We start from the raw sequence: 18180 nt of genomic DNA, 5'->3' as shown, positions 1-18180 counted from the left end.
AAAGAGGGTCTGCAAGAGAGGGAGACTGAGGCAAAGAGAGGTGGACCCAGGGGCAGAGAGATGGGGACCCAGGGGAGGGATGGGGCAGTGAGCCAGGCAAGCCGGATCTAGGATTCCAGGTAGTGGACTCAGATGACCGGGCTTCTCTAACTAGTTGTCCTGAATTCACTGTTGCCCCTCAGATGTCTTTCTTCTCTTCCTTCTAGAGTTGTCAGATAAAATACAGAATGCTCTGTTACATTTGGATTTTAGAGAAGTGACAGCTAATATTTTGTGTAAGTACAGCTCCAATATTGCGTGGGACATATTTACACTTAAGAAATTTTTTAAAAATATGAAATTCAAATCCCACTGAACATACTGTATTTTTATTTGCTACGTCAGGCCATCCTATCCCCATCTCTGTTTTGTTTCTGCCTCTTTTTTGTTTCCTCTTCGTGCTTGTCTTTCCCTCTGTCCTAGTCTGCCTCTACCTTCTCTGTTCTCTCCAGGCCACCTTGCTCTGATGTGTGATGGCCTCTCAGAGCCACTCCTGAAGACCCCGTCCCTCCACCTAGGCCCCCTCTTCCCTCTGTCCTCCCATCCCAGGCCTGTCTCTAGGGCCATCTCCCTCCTCCAGGCCACTCCTCCATCTTCTTTCTTCATCTCTCTTTTCATCGAGGCCCTCCACCCCTGAAGCCCACCCCCACCCCCACCAGAGGACAAGGTTTGAAGGCTTTCAGGGAGTTAGGAATCCCCCATTACTCACCTGCATCCCGACCTCATCTCCTTTCCTTTTCACCTCCTGGGTCAGAGAGGTCAGAAAGTTTCCCAAAGTCACACAGCAAAATAGAGACCAAACCCTCACCCCACCCCCAAATCCCTTCTAAGTTCCCTGCTTCCTGGTGGAAAATTCCTCTATTTTGCCAGAAAACGGCTGGTCTTGGCAATATTTCTGAACCCCAGGCAAAACTTGAGGGCCTGCAGGCAAGGACCAGAGTTGCCTGGGGTGCAGGGAATGGTAGACTTTTGAGCATCTACTATGCACTAAGAGTTGGAGATAACGGCTTCTGGGCTGGCAATATGGGAGTGGTGACTTGTGGCTGTTGCCATGTCCCTAGGCCTGAGAACATAGGGAGTGCTCGATAAATGTCTGTTGAACAAATGAATGAATGAATGAATGAGTGGATGAACAAAAAAACACACCCCAGGCAGTTGAGGACCCTTCTCCATGTCTGCTGCTCTCTTCATTCCCACCCCCGTCTCTTTCTCACTTTGTCCCTGCTCTGTCCCTTCTGCCTTGGTTTCTGTCCTTCCCTACAGTTATTTTATTATTCAGATTCGGTCAGAGGGGTCTCCACAGTGATCACCACGAGCTGAGCATCTCTTCTGTGTCAGGCACTGATGGGGTGAGGCACTCGTGGAATCATTCTGGAATATTCCAGAAGGATAAGTACAGCTTTGGAGGATCTTTTCCATACATGAAGACTGAGACCCAGAGAGAGGAAACGAGATGCCCAGGTCACAGCAGAACCTAAACCTGTCTCTCTATCTCACGTGCCATTCTCCCTCCCCCTTGGCACGTTGTCACCTGCCCAGCCATCCCTGACTCCTCCACAAGGTAAGGACATTCATACTAAACCCTGACTGCAGGGTCGTAAACTGAAATGTGTCCAGGGTGGGGCACATAACACAAAAAAGTAGTGGAGGGTTGGGAGGGGCTGAGGTTGTCTGCCTTGGCTGATGGGGAGAGCCTGGCCCGCTCCAGCCAGTTCTGGCCACCCAGAGATGCTACATCGGATTTCTCAAGAGGGTCTTGCAACCCACATTTTCAGAAGTCTCCTGAGGCTTAACTGCTGGCACCAAATTCACACAAAACGCTGTTCAGGTCAAACGAGATCACGTGTGCCCCAGATAGGCCTGCTGGCCGATTGTTTGCAATGTCTGAATTGTGTTTAGTTCCAAGTGCCAAAGAAGAATTTCCAGATTTCAGTAGAATATATGTTCCAGGAAGACAGAGATTTTGGGGGTCTGTTTCGTTAACGGCTTTACCTCCAGCACCGAGGAAGGTGCCTGACACCTTGTATGTGCTCACTGTTTTTTTTTTTTAAGTGGGTGTTGTACTGGATCCTAGCATGAATCATAGAAATACCATTAAAAACATTTCCTTTGTATACATAGGGAGACAGAGGCTCTGAGGGGCAAATTCCCAGGGTTCTGGAGCAGCACTGGGATCTGAATCTGGATCTTACCTGACTCCAAAAGGGAAACCCGAGGCTATCCTGACTCTAGTTGGGGTTGTGCATTTGCAATTCTGTGTGTGTGTGTGTGTGTGTACGTGGGTCCAGGGGTGCGTTTGTGGGACTGTGGTGCCAAGTATTTGTGGTGGCGATGGTGGCATCGACCCTCCTGATTGGACACTGAGCGCCCCCCTCACCCCCCAGTTAAACCTGGAGCCTTGCTTCCCTCTGACACACTTTCTCTGGGTGCTCACCCAGTCCAGAGAGAATAATCCACCCTTCCCCTCCTTCCCCCTCCTGGGCCCATCCTCAGGGGTCCCCCCACCCCCTCCCCTAGATACCCAAGAGCCCAGAGGGAGAGGGGGGGGCAAGAATTTAGGATGAGGGTGAAGGTGCAGGGAAGAGGGAGAGGAAAGGGGATGGGTTAAGAAGGAGTGTGTGATGTCAAGCAAAAAAGACAACATTAGACACAGATGCTGAGATGGCGTTTATCGCGGCAAAAAAAGGTGAAGTCGCCGAGGGAGGGGGGGAGGGTGTGGTGGGGGCCGGGGTGGGGGCCATGGAAGCTAATACATGGTGCACTAGGTCACACGACGGACACTGGGGGTGGGGGGGTGGGGGGCGTGGCCCAGGCATGGCAATGTGCGGAGGGGGAGAGGAGAGGGCAGCGGGCCCCAGCCAGGAGCTTCTGGAGGTGGTGGGGTGGGGGGTGGGGTGGAGGTGGGCGGCGTCTCTGGTCGCAGAGGATGAAAGGAATCAGTTAGAGGGGGTTGAATGGAGGCACTGGAGGCATGGCCACATGGCGGATGGTCTGGGCCCAAGAAATGGAATGTCAGGGCGGGACAGCAGGCAGCGGGCCAGCTCTGGGCTTGGGCTGTTAATCTAAGGATTGGGGACACCCAAGGGACCTTACAGATCCTCCAAGCCCCCCATTTTCCCAGAGAGACAATAGCCTGGGAGAGGCGAGCTTAAGGTCCTGATAAGGACTTAGCAGTCAGTTGTCCAAAGATAGTCATGCCCTCCTCCAACTCTCCTATCCCGGCTGCCCCAAATAGAGAAAGGGGACAGAGAGAGTCTAACTCCACCATTATCTCACTGAGGCTCCTCAGGGAACCCAGAGGGCGAACCCATTTTGTAGATGGGGCCAACTGAGACGTTCCTGTCAGACTACTCCTTTCCACGCCTCTCCCACCTCCCTGCCACCTGTCACCGCATCGCTCTAGGAGTAATACTGATATATTGAAATCCTTAGCACTGGAGACAGGTAAGAGGACACACGTTGGGATTCTCCCAAATGTAACCGGGATGTGGGCCATGCCTCCAGGGGCCTGAGATGCCAACACAAAGAAAAAAAAAAATGACTCCCCACGTCCCCTGGCTCAAACCCAGTACAAAAGTGACTATTTACAATGAAGGGGTGGGGAGTGGTGGGGGCACAGAAAGGAGTGGGGCCAGAGTGAGCGCTCCGCTGGCAGGAGGCCACGCCCCTGGCCCCGCCTTTGAAAGGGACAAAGCCAAACAGCTGAGATATTTATAAAGGTCACTCTCCCCAGAGCGGGGAGGACCCTAGGGGTGAGGGATGGGGGTAGGGCATGGGATAGGGTGAGGGTGGGGAGGCATGGGCGGTGGGAGGAAATGGAAGAAAGGTAGCTACTGCCCCTCGCCTACCCCCTCCCCCTTGCCGGACACACAGTTTTCCGTGGGATGAACACAGAAAGGGTTAATCAAAAAGAGTTCGATGAGCGAGTCTGACGGTCGAGTGGGGCGGGCTGGAGCAATGAGGCCGCAGGTCCCGGTGGCCGGTGGTGATGGAGTCACTTAGAAGATGAGAGGTTGGTGGTTTTGGGGGGGGTGGAGCGGGTAGGGAGGAGGAAAGGGTTGGGGGGAGGGGGATTAAGCAGCCCCCCTCCCCCAATTATCTCTGGGAGACAAGAGTGTCCTGGACTGGCTGAGAGGGGGTTAAATACCAGCAGCCCCCACCCCCACCGAGCCTACCCAGAGACGTTCCGCTTCTCCCTCCCTGCCACCCAGCAACCCCCAACGCGACTGGCAGAGGGCACCGAGACGGACCTTACACACACCAGCAGCGGCGCCACGGAGACAAGTCTCTCAACCACGGCGTCCAGACAGCTGACTGCAGTGGCGAGGGATCGGATAGCAGGGCTGGGTGTCGCGACTCCACGAGAGCCGTAAACTTGTGTCCCCGGCCCTCAGAGCCCCAACTTAGGCATCGCGATCCCGTTCTCCCCGTCGTGACATCCGGTTCAGGCTTTCGCGACAGCCGGCCTCGGAGTTCAAAGTCGGCGGGGCGGTGCGCGGCAAACAGCGCGAAGGCCTGCCTGGCTGTCGCGAGAGGTGTGCACCCAATCAGCAGCCTGGACGCCCAAATTGCCACCCTCGTCGCCACTCTTGGTTAATACTTTTCCCACCGCTCAGCGCATCACGACCTCAAATCCTGGTCTTGCAACAGCAATAATGAATGCAGGGGGATTCCCTCACTTTCCACAGTCGGCCACCAATCAGAAACAAAATAAGGAGGGGGTTGGGATGGAGGACTAGGCAAGAGAAACAGAAAGAGGGGGGTATTGACGTACTTGGGGATTAAGAAGGGGGAAAAGAAATACCACGCAGAGCAAAGTGGTACCATATTCTTCCAAGTATAGGTCCCCAACCGACTATAAGTCAACTCTTAACCAAACTCCACTTGGGGTACCCATAATAATTCCCACCTACAAGTCCAGGGCAGGAGTTAGGGCAGATAAAGATGGCACGATCTTCACCTTCTAATCCCCTAATAGTTATTGCAGTGAAGTCTCCTTGCCCATGGAGAGATGGTTGGGACAGGGCAGAAGAAGGTTGCTAGGGCAGGTTGGCTCAGAGCCCCCTTAGAGGGGGGATGAAAGAGGTGAATTTGGCACATTTAACCCCTCCTTCTCATAAGTGCTTTGAGGTCCTTCTCTGGAATCCAGCTGACACCATCCTTGGGGCCAGCAGAAGAGGGGCTGGGCTTGTCCCCCCCTCCCCAATTTCTACAGATTTGCCAGAAGGAGGCAAGTGGGGTTCTCCCCGGCTGGTGGAATTGGGGGGGGGCTGTCCAAAAGGTTAGGGATTAGTTTAAGGGGAGTTTTTTTCTGTCTTTTTTTTTTTTTTTTTCTTACAAAGATTCTAAGAAAAACTCAGGGTGGGAGGGGTGAGGAAGGGGGACCCAATTTAGCTAAGTGTCCACAGACTTTTTCAATGCCTCTTAGGGACCTCCTCAGAGAGGGATGGTCCCATTTCCTCCCCTCTAATCTGAGGTTCCCTCCCCCACCCTACCCCCCAGAGCGGCTCAGTTCCAAGGAAGTTTGGCACTTTTTTTTTAATCAGTGGGAAGGTGGGAGCAGGAAAGAGATTTAAGAGGGGTGAGAAGAGGGGAAAAGACAGACAAAGGTAGAGACAGGACAGGTGACAATGGGAGCCACAAGGAGAGAAAGTAGAAAGCCATAGGGAGCCTGAGAAAGAAAAAGAGAGAAGAGAGAGAGGGAGACTCAAGAGGAAGATGTTGGGAGCTGAAGGGCAAATGGGAAAGAACAGGGAGATAATTCAATGCAGCAAACACTTATTAAGCACCTACTGGGTGCTGAAGAGCAGGGGGCAAGGAGACCACTCAGAGTCTCTGAGATCTGACTGGCTAGCAGGGAAGAGAGGGGAAAAAGAGGCGGTGGGTTTTTTTAATGATCCCCATCCCTGACCCCACATCTGTGTCCCCTCTGAACATACTGCAGCGCAAAAGATTGAGGTCAGAATGCAGAAGAGACTTTCAAGGGACAGGAAAGATGGTAGAGTGAGTTTCCTAGGGTAAAAACAGGGAGAGGTGTGTGGCTCTCCACTCACCAACCTGGTGAGCAAACTAGCTCACTGAGCTAGCAAACTACCTTTCAGATAGTCCTGGCTGGTGGGGTAGGGGGTCCCCAAGAAATGTGAATAGGGAGGGGGTTGTCACACAGATACCTCAAGGGAACACTTTTCGGGAGGCCCAGCCTCCAGAGACGTGTCTGTGTGAGAGGAGTACTGGGTCCCTCTGATGGGGACCCAGACTCCCATGAATAGGGCTATAGAAAGCATAGGACAGACTGGGGCAGCTGAGGATGCAAATGATATGCAAATGAATACCTTCAAATCCCACCTCCCCACTCCCAGACCGTGTTTTACCTCTCCCTGGCTCCTTCCCCTCCTCATCAGGGCCTGGGGGGCTGTAGGGGGGATATTCCAGCTAGACACTGCACCCAGTGGGTGGAGAGACTGTGAAATACCATAGGGTCTTCTGAGAGGCAGAGGGGAGCAGCGGCCCCCAGGGCCACCTCCACCTCCAACCCCAAAAGCTTCCCCCCCTGCAGAAGATATGTACAAAGTTACATCAAGAATTGTTTTGGCACTCGAATCTCCATCTGGGTTCAGTCTGGAGATTAGGGGTGGGGGCAGCAGCGATGGGAGATGGGGGATGGGGAAATGGGGCCTGCCCCCCACCCTGGAGATGAAGAGGGCATGGAAAAAGTCACCCTAGTGCCCAGCTACAGCCTCCCATCAGGTGGAAGGGCCAGGGTGGGAAATTCAGTGCAAGGTACCTTGAAGGCTATTGCTTTCTAGGGATTTTCACATTTTGATTTGGGGGTGGCTCTCTAGCGAGGGGCAGGGGTCTCCCAGGCTTTAGGGGTCGGAATTGTCTCTGGCTTTTCTTCTCTCCCTTTGTGGGAGAGAGACGAGGAGGCCTGATTCCCCCAAAGCCATGGAGTAAAGAAGGGTCTGGAAGACCTAGGAGGGGAACAAATGGGGGAGAGGGTGGGCATGGGGTGCCCCTCCCCCAGAGATGCTGATGATGGAACCAGGGCACCGGAGGCCCTGCTTTGGGTTGGAGGAAGTGGAGGTGGTCTCCAAGGGGGAGGGGGAGATGGATGAGGGTAGAGGTGGGTCTCAGCTATCCTAAGTCCATAGGGTTGTCAGGCCCTGAAATCTCAGCCTGCCAACAAGGCCTTAGAGCTGACCACAGTCACAGTGCTCAGGGAGCCACTCCCAAACCAACTCTCAGGGCTGCCTGGCTTAGCAGACTCTGTCATAATATTCTAGCTCCTCAAGGCCCATGGCAAGAGCACCGAAACATTCTGATCCCTCCAATACTGCCAAAGTACTCCAGCTTGCTGGAAACCACAAGCCAACTTAATCTATTAGACCACACAAAACATTCACGCTCCAGGGACCCTACCGTGGCTCACTGAACCCTACACTGGGTCATGGTGGCCCGACCAAGCCACCACACATTCGGCTCACCAGACTCAATGAAACAAAGCCACGCAGACACAAGCATGCACACAAAAGGCGGGGGTGGGAATGGGGGATCTTTAACAGTTTTCACTAGCTCCATCTCCCACCCCTCCCTGTCAGGTGAGTTCACAGACTTGGTGTATTTGGATAGAGATGACCCTGACAATATTGGGTCTTTTTCCTTAGAGTTCTCCAGATAGGATCCAAGTCCCACCCCTTATTCTCCTCCTAGGCAAGACCCCCAGGCCAAGACCCATGGAGGAAGGGTGTGGGTAGAGAAGGAGTGTCAGTGACTGGCCATGGCCCAATCCAGGAAGTGCATGCTCCATTCCAATGACATCACAGGAAATAACCTGGAGCTGCCACAGGAAGTACATGCCCCCATGATGTCACTGAAGTAACCCTCAAGGGAGGCCCACTGAGACATCATAGGAAGTACCTGTCTGTCCTATCATCACAGGAAGTGACCTCTGGGGAACTACTTCCCGTGACATCATAAGGAGTACCAGCAGCACCCCAGAAAATACTTGACTCAGTGATATCCCAACAGGGAACTTCATTCCCATTACTCTAGGTAAAACCACAGGAAGTTGTTCCAGCCTCTCACAAGAGTCTTGCCCACAGGACTGGACCAATCCCAGAGCTGGCCTCATTCCCAGCAGCACTGCACCCCCTCCCCCCCTAGGGGCTGACAACAAAACAGTGAACAGTCCCACCTAGGAGAGGCAACTCCAATAGGGGTAGAGTCGCTGAGAAAATCTGGGAACTCTGGGGTCCCTGCTCCAAATACCCCATTTCAGCTCGGACTCCTCAGCTACCTCTATTCCCGTCCCTTCTCTCAGATCCAGAAATGAAAGCAGGAGAGGTGGGGTGTTGTTTGGGGGAGACCCCTCATTCTAGGCGGCCCAGAGGCTCCCTCCCCTCCTCCCATATGAAAACAAAAACTTACAAAGGGGGGGGGGAATCCTCACCAAAAAAAAAAAAAAAAAAAAAAGGAAAGAAAGAAAGAAAAAAAGAAAAAAAAAGGCGGGGTGTGGAGAGGGGAGAAAAGAAAAAAAAAAAGAAAGAAAAAAGAAAAAAAAGGAGGGAAAGAAAGAGAAAATAACACTTTGTTTTCTATTAAAATCAACAAAATGCAATATATACAGATATCACACAGACCCGGGCCCTGGGAGAGGAGGGTCAGGCCCAGCCAAGCGTTGGGAGGAAGGAAGAAGGGGGTCAGTTCAGAGCTGGGGGAGGGGGCTTCTGGGCCCCTTCCCCAGCCATCACTCAATCCTGCCTATGACTACCAGAGGGGGGGGGGTGCAGTCAGGCCTACCCCAGCCCCTTCCCACGAGGAGCAGGACTATACCCGAGCTGAGGTCAGGAGTTGGGGATGGGGTGGGGGAGGGGAGGAGAAGGAAGAAGGGGCCGGGAGGAGGGTGGGAGCACACACCACAGGCCTCATCCCACTTTCTGGGGGTTTGAGGCCCTCACTCCCTGCTCGTAGGTGACCCGCTGGCTGATGAGGTATTGAGCGGCTTGTGTGGCCGCAGGGCTGCCTGTGATGGTGACCCGCCGGTTCCGCGTGCCAGGCAGGAACTCTCCCTTCTTGGAGATCTGGATGCGCGCGCCTGTCAGCTCCTGGTACTCCACCAACGTCTTGCCCCCTTTGCCCAGGATGGCCCCCACCAGGTTCTCAGGCACCGCAATCTCCACCAGCTCCTTGGCACTCTCGGCTGCCAACTTCTCCGCCGTCAGGAAGCCCCCGGCGGCCCCGGCTGCAGCTGCGGCGGCCACCAGCGGGCCACCCCCACCGCCCGCCCCGCCGCCGGCTCCAGCCCCGAGGTAGCCGTTGGCGGCTGCGGCCAAGGCGAAGGACCCCAGGGCTCCGGGGGGCGGGGGTGGAGGCGGGGCGGCCCCTCCGGCGGGCCCCGCCCCAGCCTCCCCCGCGTAGGACGCCAGGAGGTTGGCCGCAGCGGCGGCGGCGGGGTTGGCACCGGCGGCCACGGCGGCCAGGACCCCGGAGGCCGCGGCCGAGTTGAGGCCCAGGCCGAGGGAGTTGGTGTTGTAGCCGTAACTGGCCAGCGTGTTAAGCGCCGTGCTGATGGCCAGCAGGTCGGTGCCTGAGAAGGCAGGCAGGGCGGCCGGAAAGGCGCCCACGCCCGCCAGCCCCGCGGGGCCCAGCAGGCCCGAGGCGGCAGCGGCCGAGGCGGCGGCGGCGGCGGGCAGCACGTCGGCGGGGCTGGCGTACGGTGAGCCGGTGGGGTTGGAGTTGGCCACGGGGCCAGCCACGTTGGCGTAGCTGATGTTGAGGCAGCTGCTGCTCTGGGGGTCTTCCTGTACCTTCTGCACGATGGCGCTCACGGCCTTGTGCACCTGCTCCGGCTCGCCGCTGACGGTCACGACGCGCTCCTGAAGGTTGATGCCCTCCGGCTTCTGGGACAGCTGCACCCAGGCACCCGACTGTTCCATCACGGCTTTCACGGTGGCGCCCCCTTTGCCGATGATCAGGCCCGCGGTGCTATTGGGGACGATCAGCTTGGCCTGCGTGTGGGGCGAGAGGGAGGGTCTTTAGGACGGTGAGTGGAGACTGAACCTTAACGTTAGGCAAGGCCTTGCACTCTTCACTCGCCCCGCTCTCCCCTGGCCCAGATCAGGCCTGCTGTGCCCCCTTGAAAAAATAGCGAAATACTTTCATATTGGTTGGTTAAAAAAAAAAAAAAAAGAGCTAGTACTCCAAGTTCTCTTGGTAGGTTCTCAGGCACCCTGTCCTGTGTCCCTGGGACCCCTGGGATTTCCCTTCCCTCCAGCACCTTAAAGACTTAATGGCTAACCCAGTGGGTGCCCTCCAGGACAGCGGGTGCTCCCAGCTTGCACTGGTGTTCACGCCTTCTAGAAATACTAAACACTCTGACTCCCAGCCCCAGAAAAGGAGTCATTAAGTCTCATTTTACAGAGGAGTCACTTGCGACCTAGGAGAGAAAGGGACTCCCCCCAGGGTTACCCAGATTGTGGAGAAGCTGCAGTCTGGCCTCTTGGATTCCTGCTCCGTGGTGTTTCCCACCCTACTGGCAAGGTCACTGCGCTTAACCCTCTTTTTGTTATGGGTCAGATTGTTGCCCCCGACATTCAGATGCTGCAGTCTGATCCACCCCTCCCCTGTACTTCAGGATGTGACAGCATTTGGACAGAGGGTCTTTAGAGAGGCAATGAAGGTTAAGTGAGGTTATTGGGGTGGGTCCTAATCCAAAAGGAATGATGTCCTTATAAGAAGGAGAGCTTAGAACACAGGCGCACACAGAGGAAAGACAGCGTGAGAATGCGGAGAAGAGGACAACCATCTCCCAGCCCAGGAGAGAGGCCTTGGAAGAAACCAGCCCTGCCCCAGATCTCAGACTTCTAGCCTCCGGAACTATTGAGAAAATGAATTTCTGTTGCTTAAGCCACCCGGTCTGCGGTCTGTTGTTACGGCTGCCCTAGCAATCTAATGCAGTTGTCCTAGCTGTAAAATGAAGATAAACCTCACATCTGAGAGGATTGGGCACTTAAATACACTGGTCCCCTTCTCGGGTGCAGAAAGGCCCATCTTTTGCTGCTGCAAATCTGATCTATCTTAATTCTGGGGGTGGGGGAGGGGGAGCTTTCAAAACCAAAAGTCTCCTTTGGCATATCCAAGAGCACTTCTACACATAGGTTCCTCTTGCTCAATCCTCTCACACCTGCCGGTTCTACCCGCTAAAGCCCCCGCCTCCCCTCTCTGCCTCTGAGCTGGACCCCAGGGTTGTTTGGGAAATTTGTGGGAGAGCTTCTGGTTGTCATGACGACTGAGGGGGCAGATGCGGGCACGCTGTGGGCCTGGGCTTTGGATGTCAGTTCTTTACAACATCCAACCGACCAATCGTCCGCCCGTATGACTTTTTAAGTCACTCCCTGGACATTCGTCTTGGCAAAAAGTCCGTTTATAAAATTCGGAGCCCAGACCTGAACCCCACGATCCATATAAGTGCCGACTATTTTCTTTTTCCCACGTGGTTAAGAGCTACTGAAATTTCCAGGAATGCAACTAATCTGTCAAGGAAGGGAAGATTGTACTTCATTTTGTTCTGAAATTTACCAAGACTGGTTCATCGTTTCAAAAAAAACAACCATGATAACAGTAGTAATGCCATGTGTCTTATTTGCATCTCTGATAAGACACCCTGGTTCACTGTGTTTGTCACTGTCTCGGACTGTGTTAGGTGCGAGCAGCTAACTATGGCACTACATCTGCTGTAGTAACATGTAACATTTACCTATTAAAATTCATCTCATTTCATAACACATCACCTTCCTTTCATTTCTCCTTTATGTAAAAAAGTCTTACGGGATAAAGAAATTATACACGCATACCATGGAATATTCCTTGGCAATCAATTTAAATGAACAAAGTACTGATCCAGGCTACAACATGGTTGAAGCTAGAAAACATGCTGTGTGAATGAAGCCAGACACAAAAGACCATATATTGTAGGATTCCGTTTATATGGATGTTCAGAACAGGGAAATCTATAGAGACAGAAAGTAGATTAGTGGTGGCTTAGGGCTGGGGGCTGGTGCTGAGCTGTGGGGATTGAGGAATGCTAGCTAAGGGGATCAAGGTTTCTTTATGAGGAAATGAAATGTTCTAAAATTGATCGTGGGCATGGATGCACAATTCTGAATATAATAATAACTTTGAACTGCATGCTTTCAGTGGGTGAATTGTAGGTATGTGAATTAATATCTTAATAAAACTGTTGAAAATCTTAAGGGATTTAGATAGGTAATGCATCTACATTATATGTGCTTTCCATGCACTGAAATGAGTGTGTGTGTGTGTGTGTGTGTGTGTGTGTGTAATTTCAGAGGAAAGAGGGCTGGGAAAATATTTGTAGGAGAAAGAGGGCATGGGGTTTGACAAGCCTGAGAAGCACTGCTCTACTTGCTCTGTTCTTTGTTGATCTGAGTTCGACTTTTCCCTCCCTCCCTCTTGCTGACTCCATGGCAGGCATACTAGGCTCCCTGATGTTCCTCCAAGTTGCAAGCTTCGTCCAGATTCAGGGCCTTTGCTCCTGCTATGCCCTCACCTAGAATGCTCCTTCCCAGAAAAGGAGGCTCACCTCATCATTCAGGTCTTTGCACTAAGGCACAAAGAGGCCTTACCACCCCAATTATTGATGCTTGTTTATTTGCTTATTTTATGTCCCTGGCAGAGACACCTCCAGACTTGTATCCAATTGCTAACTTCATATCTCTGGAATGATGTCGAATGGACACCTCAAACTTAAAATCCAAAGTGGAGGGGCGCCTGGGTGGCTCAGTGGGTTAAGCCTCTGCCTTCGGCTCGGGTCATGATCTCGGGGTCCTGGGATCGAGCCCCACGTCGGGCTCTCTGCTCAGCGGGGAGCCTGTTCCCTCCTCTCTTTCCGCTTGCCTCTCTGCCTACTTGTGATCTGTCTGTCAAATAAATAAAATCTTTAAAAAAAAAAATCCAAAGTGGACCACCTCATCTGCTCAGATGTGTTTCTACCATGATCTTCCTCATTTCAGTATGTGGGAAATGCACCCTTTCCCTTCTCAGACTCAAGACTTAGAAGTCCTCTCTTTCCCTGCCACTCAGCATCCAATCAGCAATTCTGTTGACTCTATCTTCAAAATATATAGTAGATAGGGTGCCTGGCTGGCTCAGTCAATAGAGTGTTGTGTAACTCTTGCTCCTGGGGTTGTAAGTTTGAGCCCCATGTTAGGTGTAGAGATTACTTTAAAAAAATCTTTAGGGGCGCCTGGGTGGCTCAGTGGGTTAATTGGGCCTCTGCCTTCGGCTTGGGTCATGATCTCGGGGTCCTGGGATCGAGCCCCGCATCGGGCTCTCTGTTCAGCGGGGAGCCTGCTTCCTCCTCTCTGCCTGCTTCTCTGACTACTTGTGATCTCTCCCTCTGTTAAATAAATAAAATCTTAAAAAAAAAATCTTTAAAAATACATGTATAGTAGACTATTCTAGATTAAAAGAGACTAATAAGTTATAACAACTCAATGCAATGCAGAAATACTGACTGAATTTTGGATAGGAAAATACTTTATAGACATAACATATTTTGGAACAATGTGAATGTGAACTTTTTACTAACCGAGAGCATGGAATTGGTGTTAATTTTTGTAGGTGCGATAACTAACATAACAAAACAGGACACATCCTTAGTCTTGGGAGACACATGCTCAAGAACTGAGGGATAAAGAGTCACGAGGTCTATACTTATTTTCAAATGGATCAGCAAAAACAAACAAACCACCCAACAACCAAGCAAATAAAGCTAACAAGTGCTTGTGTGTGTTCATGTGTGTAAAGAGATAAAGCAAATGTTAATGCTTACTGAGTCTAAGGGCAGTGTATAGAGAGTTCATTGTATTATTCTTCAACATTTTCAAAATAAAAGGAGAAAAAAATGCCCCAGGACTCTTTCCCCCTCTTTTTTCTGCTTTGTCTTTTGTCATAGCACTTTTCACTCTCTGACTTTTTTATTTGCTTGCTTGTTTTCGGTTTCCACATGAAAGAATGTTAGATCTACAAGGGTAGAGATATTTGTCTGTATTGTTTATTACTGGGTTCTCGGTGCCTAGGGGAATGCCTGGTATGCATTCAGCAAAGACTGTGTGAATGCCTTGGACTCTCCAGACATTTGTTCAGGTTGGAAATCTTGGCTCCACCACTGATGCTGGGCAAGTGACCTAACCTCTTTGAGACTCAGTTTTCTCATCTATAAAATGGGGATATCCATCCCTCCTCCACAGATTTATTATGAAGCTTAACTGAGATCATTCATGAAATGATGAGCTTGATTCAGGGACCAGTGCCCCTTAGCTATGTTTCTGCTTGGCCCTTATGGGCAGGCAGATCATTATCCATTAATCAAACAAGCAACATTTTTTGAGCACCTACTATGTGCTGAGCGTATGGTGCTATGTAAGTGTCCAGGTAATATGTGCTCATAGTAGATGCTCAAGAAATGGTTGTTGTCATTGTTACCTCCATGGGCTGACCTGGATTTAAATCTCACATCTGTGGTATAGTTGTTTTAAAAAATAGTCTGACAGTTCTTCGAAAGGTTAGATCTATCATCTGACCCAATTCCATCCATAGGTATATGCTCCAAAGAACTGAAAACCATACCCACACATATGTTCATAGCAGCATTCTTCATAATAGCTAAAAGAAACAACCCAAAGACTATCAACTGATAGACAGACAAAATGTGATAAATGCATATGGTGGGATATTATTTGGCCATAAAAAGGAATGAGGTTTTGATATATGTTACAGTACGGATTAATCTTGAAAGCAGTACGCTAAGGGAAAGAAGCCAGACACAAAGGCCATGTGTTATGTCATTCAATTTATATAAAACATCCAGAATAGGCAAATCCATAGACACCAAAAATAGGTTACTGGTTGGAAGGGACAGGAAGGGGGAGCTGGGACAATGGACAGTGACTGCCAAAGCATGTAAGGCTTCTTTTTGGAGTGGTGAAAACGTTTTGGAATTACATTAGGTGATCAGTGCACAACTTTGTGAATATATTAAACAGCACTAAATGGTATACTTTAAAATGGTGAACTATACAGTATGGGAATTATATCTCAATTTTTTTAATATCTCAATTTATATATTCAAAAACATCGTCAGAAAAAGAGTCCGGCAAGTCAAGAGGCTAGAACCAGACCTAAGAATCAAAAGGTATTTAGTATGATACAGCATTCAGAGGAAAAAAGAAAGGATGAATTAACTATTCACCAAAAATGGTGAGAGCAAATGCTTTCACCTTTCTGTGCCTCATTTCCTCTCCTCCAACACAGATGTAACCACAGCTACTCCATACAACCATTGGGAATATTCAATGACTGGAGTGCCTGTCACATGGGAAGCCCTCGGCAATGGTTAACCGTCTTCCTGATGGGCCCAGGTGGTAGACCCACAGCATCTCAGAGAGATCACAGGTGCAGTTTCATAGAATCCTGGAGTGCCAGGACATCAGTCAGAACAGTAGAGTCTTAGAATAATGTACATCAAAAATCTTGAAATCACAGAGCCATAGAATTGTAGGAGTTTTAGGGCCAGAAAGACCTCAGAGAACATCTGTTCTCCTGATTTGCAAGTCTGTGGAGATTTTCAAATAGTAATAGTAGAGTAATAATTTTACAGCTAACGGTCCTTCCATTTGCCCGACCCTTTGGTAAACACTTTCATATGGTTTTTCACTTTCAAACACTATATGAACACTTTCAAACACTTTTCATAATCATATAGTCACTTACTTAATCTCTACAGCAACCTTACAAGAAAGAATAGGCAGACACTATTATTATCACATTTTATGGCTTGGAAAACAGAAGCAAGAGAGGTTAAGTAACTTGCTCAAGGTCATACAAATAGTAATAGAGCCAGGATCTGATCCCAGTCCAGAATCTATGTTCAGATTTCCAAGCCTTCACCCCAGAAATTCCGATTCAGTGGCTCTAGGCTGGGAACCAAGAATCTGGATTCTAAGACACCTAGATGATTCAGATACCAGCCAAAGCTGATAACCACTGGTATAACCCAGAGGTGGCAAAGTGGGGGTCCTTGGGCCGCAGGTAGCCCCCAGCCACACAGTGGTTTTAAGGTTGAGCCAACCTTTAAAAATCAGTTGATTTCAAATATTTCTGGCTTCTTCTGAAAAATTTGTGAGATGTGGCAACACTTTGTCTACATTCCCAAAGGGTAAGAATTGAGTTGAGTTGAATAGTAGCTGCCCCCTTTAGGGATAGCATCATATCTCTCTGGTGAGGCCAGAGTCCTCAATTCTTTATGTTCCCTGGCTGAATCTTGGAGGCATTTCAATTTATAATCCCTGGTTTGGCCCAGCTTCCACACTGTAAAGTAAGGAAACTGAGGCTTACAGAAGGGAAAGGAACCTAGAGTAACACAGCAAGTCCAATGTAGAAAGAGAGTAGACCCGTCTCCTGACTTAAAAATCCCATAATAATATCAGCAGCTAACATTTTTTGAGAACTTTCTATGAATTAGGAATTCATGCTAAGTGCTTTTTAAACAACAGTGAACACTGATCACTGCCCTTAAGTAGGTGCCATAATGAATCTCATTTTGCAGATGAGAAAAATGAGGCATGGAGAAATCAAGTCACTTATTCAAGGTCGCCCAGGTAAAGAAATAAGTTATCAGACTAAAATTCAACTCAACATCTGACTCCAGAGCCTTCAGCCATTATCTCTTTCATTCTTTAGAGCCCCCTAAGTAATGAATAAGGAGAGGAAAAATCCTGGTCCTATAACCTTTCGATTCCACTATCTAAGAGTTTCTGTGGATTAGAGGGAGGGGTGAAAGGATCAGGTGCAGACGGTGTTGACCCCATTTTCCCTGAAGCATGTGCAGACTCTTCATGAACTCTTAGCCCTCTGTGGCCGTGACCAAGGTGGAGGAAAAAGGTGATATTCTTGCCACCGTGTAAACGGCGTGGCCTGCTGGTGGGAAGGAATTCGGGAGAGACCCGGCAGAGCCGCTTCAGCACCAAGGACAGCAGCCACTGTCCAAGCCCCAAGCCCCAAGTCTTTTTTGGGAATGATTCGCTTGGCAGCATTCTTCCAGGGCTTTCCGCCCACCATTTCCCCAGGAGCTCGGGGGAACTCAGGTCCGTGGTTTCTCCCATCTCAGGGTAACTGAATTCCTAAGAATTCCGGATTCCTTTTACCGAGAGTCTCTCTCTGGTCTTTGCTTCTAGGCAGAAGTTAAGGAACCCTCATAAGGGCCCTGTCCTCCTGCCAGGGGCTCTTGCCCCTCTGCGTCGTGTTTGCAAGTATTTGGGAGTGGGTAAAGGGGGAGAAAATGGGGAGTGTGCACAGTTCCCCTGCCCTCTCCCTCCTACCCACCCAGGGCCACGCCAGGGGCTTTGCAGCAAGCCCACCTGCCCGGTGAACACCGTGGTCATGGCAACCAGAGAGGCCGGGGTACTGATTGGTCCGCTCCCTGCCACGCCCCTACGCCACCGCTTCCCCGTAACTGAGGCAACCAAGAGGAGCTGTCCTCCTCCTTCCATCCCTCCTAGAGAGGGCTGTGTAGGAGAAGGACCTGCCCCCTCTCTCACTAGCAAAATACCCATTTCTCCCAAATGGTGGCTACACCATACAATAATTAAAGGAGAGAGGGAGTATGAGGCCATTTCTAAACTTTTCTGGATGTGGATGGGTTGTCAATGAAGTCACTTCCGGTGAGAACAGGAAGTGGGAGGCGGGTTGCTCTGGGAGACAATGGGATGAGGTGGAAGGAAGGAAAGGGTCTAGAGAATCCCAGGAAGGAGGGATAAGGTGTGCGGGGGGGGGGGGGGGGGGGGCGGGGGGGACGCTAGTGGGTGGCGTCTAGGGCAAATTCTCCCAGACCTTCACTCCGTCTCTGCATCAAGCCCACTCTAAGAGGTTGGAGTCCCTAGGCTGACTCCCTAATAATACGACCTAATATTACCTAATACGACTAATTACTACCATGTATTTGCTTGACAAATATCTTATCAGCGTTATCCCATTCAACTCCCACAGTAATCCAGTGATATGGGAGAAGTATCTTCTCCTGAACTTCACCGGCTTTACAGAAACCCAGTCTTTGCCCCTGCT

At 50.6% G+C, this 18180-nt stretch overlaps 1 protein-coding gene across 1 annotated transcript in view; it reads right to left on the bottom strand.

The window, feature by feature from the left end:
• Nucleotides 1–2693: 2693 nt before the first annotated feature.
• NOVA2 (NOVA alternative splicing regulator 2) overlaps nt 2694–18180 on the bottom strand; it is a 30479-nt gene continuing 14992 nt past the window's right edge. Inside the window, exon 4 of the mRNA XM_082710622.1 lies at nt 2694–10046. Within this exon, the coding sequence (XP_082566748.1) occupies nt 8964–10046 (1083 nt within the window). The 3' untranslated portion in view covers nt 2694–8963. The remainder of the gene's footprint in view (nt 10047–18180) is intronic.

Source organism: Mustela nivalis (assembly GCF_964662115.1).
Source record: "Mustela nivalis genome assembly, chromosome: 18".
Classification (NCBI taxonomy): Eukaryota; Metazoa; Chordata; class Mammalia; order Carnivora; family Mustelidae; genus Mustela; species Mustela nivalis.
The sequence above is the reverse complement of the archived record's forward strand: the minus strand, read 5'-3'. Positions and strand labels throughout refer to the sequence as shown.